Raw genomic sequence first — 10,931 nt, forward strand, 5'->3', positions numbered from 1 at the left:
TGATTGGTAAACCTCAAATTCAATGGGTTTAAAGAGTGGTTTTATACGTGCTGCTTTTTTTTCTGAACTAGGGAATGATATTGTTTATGTGAGAATTCAATAATATGGACTTGAAATAAATACGTTTCATGACCTAGCTTTCATTAAAAGGGCATGGACACGATTTGAGCTGAAAATTTTCTAATTTTATTTTTCCATTTATAATGTTTAAAATGTTTAACTAAGATGTTTCTAATGGTCGGCAAACATTTGAATGTCAGTTGTCGAGGTATATGGGAGATACAGAGCTCACAATTCATTGTTATGTAAACAAGGTTCGTGCCATGTTTTTCTTTACATGGGTTAAATATACTAGTGAAAGTTCGTTTAAAGCAGAGTTTTCAATTTACAAGTTAATTCTGAACACAATCAAATAGTTTCTAGTGATTAGCACAAATCATTTTGTTTTAAACATGCTATTTTCTAATAAGCAATCTATATGTAAACAAAAACATGGCAAAAATTGTGAGAGCTGTATCTGACTTGTAGCTAAAAAACTGATATTCAAATTTTGGTTGACCATTAGAAACACTTTAGTTAAGCATTTTAAACAAATAAAATGGAAAAATAAATGAATTTTATTTAAACTAAAACTACATGTCGGCAAATAATTCGTGCAGAGAAGAAGAACATCGATATCAAAATGAAAAATGAGAATAGGAGGGATATTGGATCATATTTTCGTCACGATATTAGATATTGATATTTATTTAATTATAGGTAAGTACGACAGGGAGCCAGGACGTGCAGAGGCTTAATTCCTCCAAACTATGGGGGAAAAAACCCAATTGTTTTTCAGGTCAAATGGTTGTTTCTTTGTTTAAATATTGTCTTACGTCCCATTCGAAAACTTTTCACTCAAAGGTTAGAGCTAGTTATTGAGAATAAATGATTGCAGACCGCATCTCATATGCTAATTAAGATTTTGTTATCGAGTTCTGTAGCTTTTGAGATCCAAACGAAATAAGTTAAAGATTGGTTTCTGGATAATATTTGTAACTGCATAATTAAAAATTGCAAAACAAGTCTTCGAAGAAATGCTTCCCTGTTTAAATATACAAATCAAGTGAACGCAATTTGCATAATACTGATGTTACTCGTTTTAATAAATTTAACGATGCAACTAAATACACATAAGTGTTTACCTAAAATATTGACTATAATCAACAGTAACTAAATAATTATTATTATTAACCTTGTTGATTAATACTAACAGTAATATTAGAACTTTAATGCAACACTAATACCCATTTTCAAAAGTATTGTAAACATTGCCTCACGTCTCTGCTGGTTACAAAACACAGAGCTAACACTAATTCCTTTGAAACCAGCGCATGCTGTATTAGATACGATTTGGAAATCTTCTCCTCCCTGCATGAAGAGATTCTGTAACTGCACGTGGCCTCGCGAGATAACGCCATGCGGTCGGTATCACTGTCAGTAAAATGAAATATCTACATCTCTCAATGTTCACAGAGCTGTACATGCATTGTATCAAGAAGAAGCTAGCCTCTGTGTTTATTACTTTCGTTTACACTATTTTCTTCGTGCTTATATAAAATAATAAAATGAAACGTATTTTGATTATTTATAACATGCTTAAATCTTTAATTCTAGGTGTTAATCTTTTCACAAAATTAATATATTTCAAAAAATGTCCCAAATGAAAAATGTAAATGCACTAAGAAATAGGAATCCGGTATTTATTTATTGAACTTCATTTGCAAAACAGGAATAAAAACATTTCCCAACAAGTGCAGTGATGAATCTCATTACATGTTGCTTTCTGTAAATGTCAGACTGTAATTGTGATGTTGGGTGTATGCAGCGAAACACAACAGAATCAGTCGTGGTGGCTTGTGTTGGTTTAAATCCCGATTTATTTTGCGATAAAGGATTAGTTAGCATAAAACTCACTGATGAGGATGCTACATGAAATAATTCTGATCACGTGGTTGTGTGGTCTTACAGTGATTGGTGTGGACATGGACAATGCGTCTGTGACACAGCGTGTTAGGGCGGGCGGGACCGTGGAGTTGAGATGCACCGTGCAGAATTTAGGAGACAATACAGTTATGTGGTTTGGGCCAGGTGGTGACCTTCTGTTTCTCGGCGAAAAAAGCGTCACCACGGACAGACGATTTCAGTTATACCGACCTTACCAGAGTTCTTGGTATGTTGTCATAAAAAATGCCAAACTTGACGACAGTGGAGTCTATCGGTGTAAGGTCCGTACCGAGGTCGTCGTAACCAAGGAAATCACATTAGAAGTTGAATCTGCTCCCCGAATCCTGCCGTCTAAGTCCAGTGAAGACCAGCGGGTCAAGGAGGGAGTGGAAGTGACCCTCACATGCGGTGCCACAGGATTTCCACCACCCAAAATTGTGTGGCATCTATTGGCAGACTATGAAGGTCCACCGCTACAGCTAGGGTTTGAGCCACAGCTGACGATATCGAAAATCGGTAGAGAAATGGCGGGCTTGTACAGATGCAAGGCGTTTAATGGAGTCGCACCAAATGCTACCAGAAACATAGAAGTGAACGTGGAATATCCCCCTACAATTATTGTTGACATTCCGGATATATCACAGGAAAAAGGTCAAAGTGCAAAGTTAGAGTGTATTGTGTCAAGTCACCCCCAGGGTCATCACTACTGGATGAAGGACGAGAAAAGTCTGGTTAAAAACTGGAATTACGATCCTCAAAATAGTCGCCATAACTCGACCACTACAAGCATGGAACTCTACATCAAGCAGGCGGAGCCACCGTCGGTATTCGGGGTTTACTATTGTCTGTCGGAGAATGAATATGGAAGGTCGGTTGGCAATATCACGTTATACGAGATCAGCAAATCCACTGCTAAATCGACCTCTGGTGCAGATAACAGCGGTGTCATCAGACTTACCCCCACCGGTAATTCACTATTCATAGTAACTGTAACTGTGTTTCTGGTGTTCTGAAAATGTTAACAATTACAGAGAGTGAGAGAGAGAGTACCGTAAGTTATTGATATTCATCATTGGCGTACTATGAACTATTGGCACGAAAGTTTATCAGTCGAAACCATATGCAAGAAATATTTTCTTCCACTTACTAAGCAAGTACTAATAAATGTCCAATACTAATCATTTTTTAAGATCATTATGACTATGTTGAAATAAATGTGGGTGTGTATTTATCGAATAATCTGTATATGATTGATTGTTTACGTCATGTGGAGAATTTTTCACTCTCACTGAGAGGTCACCAGCTGTAGGTGAAGTACCACTAGACCTGTGCTTAGCGTAGCAGCTGTAGGTGAAGTACCACTAGACAGCTGTAGGTGAAGTACCACTAGACCTGTGCTTAGCGTAGCAGCTGTAGATGAAGTACCACTAGACCTGTGCTTAGCGTAGCAGCTGTAGGTGAAGTACCACTAGACCTGTGCTTAGCGTAGCAGCTGTAGATGAAGTACCACTAGACCTGTGCTTAGCGTAGCAGCTGTAGGTGAAGTACCACTAGACCTGTGCTTAGCGTAGCAGCTGTAGGTGAAGTACCACTAGACAGCTGTAGGTGAAGTACCACTAGACCTGTGCTTAGCGTAGCAGCTGTAGGTGAAGTACCACTAGACAGCTGTAGGTGAAGTACCACTAGACCTGTGCTTAGCGTAGCAGCTGTAGATAAAGTACCACTAGACCCGTGCTTAGCGTAGCAGTGAGGGTTCTCTATCGTCCCAACGCCTGCCGCAACAAGGGATATCCTCCGTTATTTTAGGTCATATCCCAAAGACCCGTGATTCTCACTTCTAAATGCCGAGCGTTTGGCGAAGGAGCAATCATTACTTATTTTAACGTCTTAGGTTTGACTTGGTCATGTCACGAGCAGGGCTCCAGCTCACGACCTCCCAATTACGAAGCGAATGCTCTACCGGTCTTTATATTTTTACATTATGAGGTACAAACACGACGATTGATTGTATATTCTTTAACGTCCCTCTCGAGAATATTTCACTCATATGGAGACGCCACCATTACCGGTGAAGGGCTGCAAAATTTAGGCCTGTGTTCGGCGTTTTCGGCCTTTCAACAGGGAGTGATCTTTATGGTGCCACACCTGCTGTGACATGGGACATCGGTTTTTTGCGGTCTCATCCGAAGGACCGCCCCCATTTAGTCACCTCTTACGACAAGCAGGGGGTTCTGAGGACCTAATCTAACCCGGATCCCCACGGGGCACAAACAAAACGAAATGCTAAGTAAACTTTCAGTGGAATTCATGATAAATTTGATATTTTCATTGATAACTTGATATGTATTTCCACTTTATTTTTGTTAAAGAGAGTGAACTGAAATAATTCATTCAAGAACGCTCTTCATGAAGTATGCCCCAGCGTGAAGCGTCACCATGCATACCCTCATATATTTCCAACAATGGAAATTTGTTTCTTGAATGAATGAGTCTACTTTAATTTCTGTAGAAATTCCAGCCACTAAAATAATCTCGAAGTATATATATTTATCAAAAAGTAATGTATTCATTCATAACTATCATTACAATTTGTAAAGATACATTGGAGATTCAGATATATTTGGAATGAAAGTAGTGATTTCTCTAAAGCTGACGTTAAATCACAAAATTTTCGAAAGTTGACGGGAAAAAATGTCACTTATATGATCATTATCCGTAAGGAAAAAAATTAAAGACAGTATATCACTGTTATAGAAAACAATTTATACTTTAGTTGTTCTGTTACGCGCCACCTAACATGTTTTAACTCTTCCAAGCTTTATCTCGATTTTGGTACATATCTGATATGTGTTTATCTAGTAAGACCACAACATATTTAGCTATCCCTGGATCGAATGCTGGTGAGGATGTTAGGCAAGTTTTTACTACGGATTACTCCGTTTACCTGACCAAGACACATTAAAACAAGGTTACAGCGAACACGCGTATAATTAATTCACGCTTACATTGATGAGAGCATATTATGCTCTTATTGGATATCTCGAATTACGTTTATAACGAATGATAGTTGTCCAACCTCAGCACTTCGCTATAAACCTGTTTTACTGTATAGGTCTAACAGCGGGTGTGACCGGTCACAGGGGATGAGTACTCCTCATAGACACCTAATCCCACCTCTGGTACATGTATGTCCAGGAGTCCGTATTTGCCCTACTCTTAATTTTTTATTCTTTATAGGAGTTATGAGATTGATCTTTTTTTGTTCATGTATATATATTTTATATTTCTGAATGTATCACTATATTGTGTAAAAATTCTTCAATGCCTTTTGTAACGACTTAGATTACATAGAAAATTGCTTATGATGCAATGGGGTACTTAACGTTACAATTGCACTGCACAGGTCGCTAGGAAGAGTGTCTAAAAGTTGAAACCTGCGATCGTCCTTGAATGAGGATTATAAAATTCTCATTTATTATTTCTCTAAAATGAGTTTGGCAAAATTATTTTGCAAAGATTTAAATTAAACGACGTTGTTTGGCAAAGTTCCAAAGCGGTCGTGATAAAAGCAATAAAAGTATGTAATGTCTGGTGTCTTCCAACGAAAATTCAGAAAAGTTTAATCTAGACAGTGATTTACATGAGAAGTGAATAAAATTCAACATCAGGCTGGTGTTTCCGATATCCACCTCGTTACACAAGGCAAAACCTGCCATTTGACAGTTTTCCACAAATCTTCTGTAAAACTATACATATTTTACAAAATATAACTGCATAGTCATGTACAATCAAGTTAAGAGTAGATCCTTTGATCCGCTATCATTACACAAGGTGTAGCGATATACATGAGCGAATTAGTGGATCAAAGTTTGATTAGAGTCCTGTAAAGCAGGAAGGCCTCTACTGCAAATGTAAATTTCATGATCCACTGAGTAGAGGTTCTGATTGATTGATGTTTTCCGCCACACTCAACAATTTTTCAGTTATATGGTGGCGCCCAGTTTTTATTTGTGGAAGAGTGAAATCAGATAAAATGTACCTGGGAAGAGACTACCGACCTTCTGAAAGTAAATTGGGAAACTTTCACACTTACCGGGTAGAGGTTCTGACTCATTGGCGGGGCTAAACTTGGTATACAATGCTTTTATGCAAAACATTGACAAAAATATCGTCTTTTGTTATGGTATTAATGCTGATTTCATCTTAGGGTAGTGGTTTCAGCACCAGGGTGATGTCGAAATAGTCATAGCGATTAAATGTTTTGTATTAATGATTGACCATTCAGGTGACCTATAACTATTGGTCTGTATCCCCCAATCAGTGTCGTCGTCATGCTTTAACAACTGAACTTTCATGTGTGTGAAAGCTGCTGATAACAAACAGTGATCAATCACATAACACCTATAAGCAATACAAAATAGAAAGATGGGCAAACACGGACCCGGCCCTGTACATACCAGAGGTGGGATCAGGTGCCAGGAGTAAGCATCCCCTGTATTTAACTTCTTGATTACCACCCTTCTAACATCAAGAAGCATTTTGGGACAAGGGGTATATAAGTTGTAAAATTCGGGATTCTTGCACCTACTGTACATGACGGGACAAAAACTGCCAAAATTGACCAATTTTCAAAATTTTCTTCTCTACACCTGCTCATCTGTACACTAAATGCATAAACATGTAGGTTACACACCTTTCCGTGAAAATGATCAGTTCTTTAATTAATGGTCCTTCATTAGAGGATGTAATGCGGTGAGAAAAAGGAGGTCAGGAACTTTTTTTGTACTCTTGGGTACTAAAAACAATGAGTACGAGAAGATGTTCAAGGGCCTTATCAGTCACCTGAGTGTTAGGTAATAGTATCATTAGCCCCAAGAGCTACGCAATCTAACATAATAACATTCCCTTTCTGCTTATCGAAGTTAAGTTGTAACATTTCATTTAGCTTTAATATACTATCAGCAAAATTAAAGACATCTTTCAAATGATGAACACTATATACCAGTTTGGACCTATCCTGGAATTAAAACCTCTACACCATGGATCATGAAATTTACAATTTTCGTACAAGCCTTCCTACTCTACAGTGTGATACAGGCCTTCCTACTCTACATGTCAATGTCCTTAGTGTGATACAGGCCTTCCTACTCTATATGTCAATGTCCTTAGTGTGATACAGGCCTTCCTACTCTACATGTCAATGTCCTTAGTGTGATACAAGCCTTCCTACTCTATATGTCAATGTCCTTAGTGTGATACAGGTCTTCCTACTCTACATGTCAATGTCCTTAGTGTGATACAGGCCTTCCTACTCTACATGTCAATGTCCTTAGTGTGATACAGGCCTTCCTACTCTACATGTCAATGTCCTTAGTGTGATACAGGCCTTCCTACTCTATATGTCAATGTCCTTAGTGTGATACAGGCCTTCCTACTCTACATGCCAATGTCCTTAGTGTGATACAGGCCTTCCTACTCTATATGTCAATGTCCTTAGTGTGATACAGGCCTTCCTACTCTACATGTCAATGTCCTTAGTGTGATACAGGCCTTCCTACTCTACATGTCAATGTCCTTAGTGTGATACAGGCCTTCCTACTCTACATGTCAATGTCCTTAGTGTGATACAAGCCTTCCTACTCTACATGTCAATGTCCTTAGTGTGATACAGGCCTTCCTACTCTATATGTCAATGTCCTTAGTGTGATACAGGCCTTCCTACTCTACATGTCAATGTCCTTAGTGTGATACAGGCCTTCCTACTCTATATGTCAATGTCCTTAGTGTGATACAGGCCTTCCTACTCTACATGCCAATGTCCTTAGTGTGATACAGGCCTTCCTACTCTACATGTCAATGTCCTTAGTGTGATACAAGCCTTCCTACTCTACATGACAATGTCCTTAGTGTGAGGCCTTCCTACTCTACATGTCAATGTCCTTAGTGTGATACAGGCCTTCCTACTCTACATGTCAATGTCCTTAGTGTGATACAGGCCTTCCTACTCTACATGTCAATGTCCTTAGTGTGATACAAGCCTTCCTACTCTACATGACAATGTCCTTAGTGTGAGGCCTTCCTACTCTACATGTCAATGTCCTTAGTGTGAGGCCTTCCTACTCTACATGTCAATGTCCTTAGTGTGATGTTGTGGAAATGTTTCAAAATTGGTCCCCCTCCCCCTAAGGAAAAGGAGTGCAGGAATCCTGAAGTTACATGTGTATCCTCTTTGTCCTCAAGATGTTTCACACCTTTGAAAAGAATTTGACGGACAGTTATCAAAGCGTTTAAAAATTGCAATGCTTGACGCACACATTAAATCGCTGTGACCCTCACCCAGGTACCAAAAATATCTACCCGTGGGAGAATGAAAGTTATGCTTCCCGCGAAATTACGATATATATATATATGTGTGTGTGTGTGTGTGTGTGTGTGTGTGTGTGTGTGTGTGTGTGTGTGTGTAACGATGCCTGATCAATAAAAGATGGTTGCATCTAATGAAATAGTAGAGGTTTCTGTTACGGAAATGTGTATCCCATCAGTCCTTGATCACGTGAATGTCATATGAATTGGCTGAGTGAACTCTTCTTTCGACTAACGATTTCCTTTGTAATAGTTTGGAATTGTCTGACGAATATGGTACAAGGATGTTAAAATATTGTTTAAAGTAATTCCACCCCCCTGTGATGTCATCAGATTTTGCAAAATCAATGATTTATTTACATTTATGCGTGATAGGAACATAAATTTTGTTGGAGTCTTTTCCGATAGTTATTGTAAAAAATCTTGTTAAAAATAAATTATTTTAAAAGTCTTAGTTATAAAGGAATAATCAATGATACGTTTTAAATTATTGAATCCAAGGGCAATAACTGTTTCTATTGATTTCTTTATCAAGTCTATTATGCAATATATTTCCTTTATTTTTACAGACATTTCGTATATTTTTGTGAAGATACAGTTTCATGAAATTGTTATGAATGCTACTATATCGTCATAACCAGTTTGTATGAAATTTTGATAGCGCTGTTTAAGGAAAATTGCAATTTTCTGACGGTGATATATGATTCTGTTTATTTACGTCTCGTATCTTAAAAAGTGTGATGACATATGTATTTTATTTGATAATTTGTTAGTTTTAACTCTAATGAATGGAAAGAAATACATTTGTCAAACTTATATAAGATAAAACTGCGAGTATGGAGTTACCTTAAATAAATTTATTTTATCGATCTTTCACGCAACAAATGTTTCTGGTTCCAAAGGAAGTCGGCCACGATCAAGATGTAAAAGCATATGACAAAATTGACACCATTGTGCATACATTATTAATAATAATCGCCGTTCCTGAGAATTAATCAACCCTGTTACACCCCTTTCCGTTAAAATGATCAGTCTTTAATTAAGGTTCGTTATTTCCGGGATGTAATACCCTGAGAATTAATCCAATCTTCACCTTTCGGTTACACACCTTTTCTGTGAAAATGATCAGTCTTTAATTAATGGTTCGTTATTTACGGGATGTAATATCCTGAGAATTAATCCAATCTTCACCTTTCGGTTACACACCTTTCTGTGAAAATGATCAGTCTTTAATTAATGGTTCGTTATTTACGGGATGTAATATCCTGAGAATTAATCCAATTTTCACCTTTCGGTTACACACCTTTCTGTGAAAATGATTTCAGTCTTAAAGTTTGATTAATGGCCCGTCGTTACGGGATGTAATGCGGTGAGAAAAAGGAGGACAGTAACACGTTTTTGTACTCTTGGGCACCAAAAACAATGAGTACAAGATGTTCAAGGGCTTTATCAGTCACCCGAGTGTTAGGTAATAGTATCATTAGCCCCAAGAGCTACGCAATCTACAATAAAAATATTCCTTCAATTTCCTGCTCAGCAAAGTTAAATTGTAATATGATATAATGAATGTTATATTGTCACTATATGACTATTTTAGACCCGCCCTAGACTCAAAACACTACAGCCCCGAATGATCATTTTCTGCTTTTCCTAAATATGCATTTAGCTTTAATATTGTATTAGCAAAATGAAGAAAAAAAGTCTTTCAAATGATAAACACTATATGCCAAATTTGGACCTATCCTGGAGTTAGAACCTCTACACCATGGATCATGAAATTTACAATTGTTGTAGAGGCCTTCCTACTCTACATGACAATGTCCTTAGTGAGACCCAAATGAAAAGGAGTGCAGGGATCCTGAATTAACTTGTGTATCCTCTTTATCCTCAAGATGTTTCACACCAAATTTGAAAAGAACTGGATAGACAGTTATCAAGACGTTTACTCCTCCTTCTAAATATCCACTTAAGTTTTAATTTAGTATTAATAGCATAGGTTAGTTGGTTCGCTTTACGTTCCTTTGAGAATTTCAACAGTGTGTTGGAATTCCTATGTGCACTGTGTTCCTTTATTAGCTGACCTGTTTTTATATTCTTATTAGACAGAATTTATTCACTTATATGACTACGGATAACTCCGTTTACCTGATCACGGCGGGTGTGACCGGTCGACAGGGGATGCTTATTCCTCTTAGGTACCTGATCCCACCTCTGGTATATCCAAAGGTCCGTGGTTGCCCAACTCTCTATTTTGTATAGCTTATAGGGGTTATGAGATTGATCACTGTTCGTTATATTTACCTTTCATTCAAAAGCTTTACATGAGAAGAAAAGGACTTCATCTCCACATTTAAATATATCGACGACGTTTTATCTACTAACAATAATAATTTTCATTATGCGAATGAGTTTCTAATGATAGTTTTGTCAAGAGTGACAATTTAAATATGGGCAAAATTATGAAATGTGAAACGCAAAAATCGAAAACATAATGCACTATATGAATGACAAACATATTATAAACAGTGGCCTGATTTCTTGGACATTCTCAGGTAGTATACGACATAATTTCAGTAAAATGT

The 10,931-nt window shown here is 37.5% G+C and overlaps 1 protein-coding gene across 1 annotated transcript; it reads left to right on the forward strand.

Annotated features, from left to right (window-relative positions):
- The first annotated feature begins 1,627 nt into the window (after positions 1 to 1,627).
- On the forward strand, positions 1,628 to 3,222 carry LOC125681803 (lachesin-like). The gene has a single exon (XM_048922029.2). It carries the CDS (start codon positions 1,959 to 1,961, stop codon positions 2,997 to 2,999), a length of 1,041 nt encoding a protein of 346 aa, XP_048777986.2. The 5' UTR covers positions 1,628 to 1,958; the 3' UTR covers positions 3,000 to 3,222.
- Positions 3,223 to 10,931: the final 7,709 nt, after the last annotated feature.

Source organism: Ostrea edulis, chromosome 2 (assembly GCF_947568905.1).
Source record: "Ostrea edulis chromosome 2, xbOstEdul1.1, whole genome shotgun sequence".
Classification (NCBI taxonomy): Eukaryota; Metazoa; Mollusca; class Bivalvia; order Ostreida; family Ostreidae; genus Ostrea; species Ostrea edulis.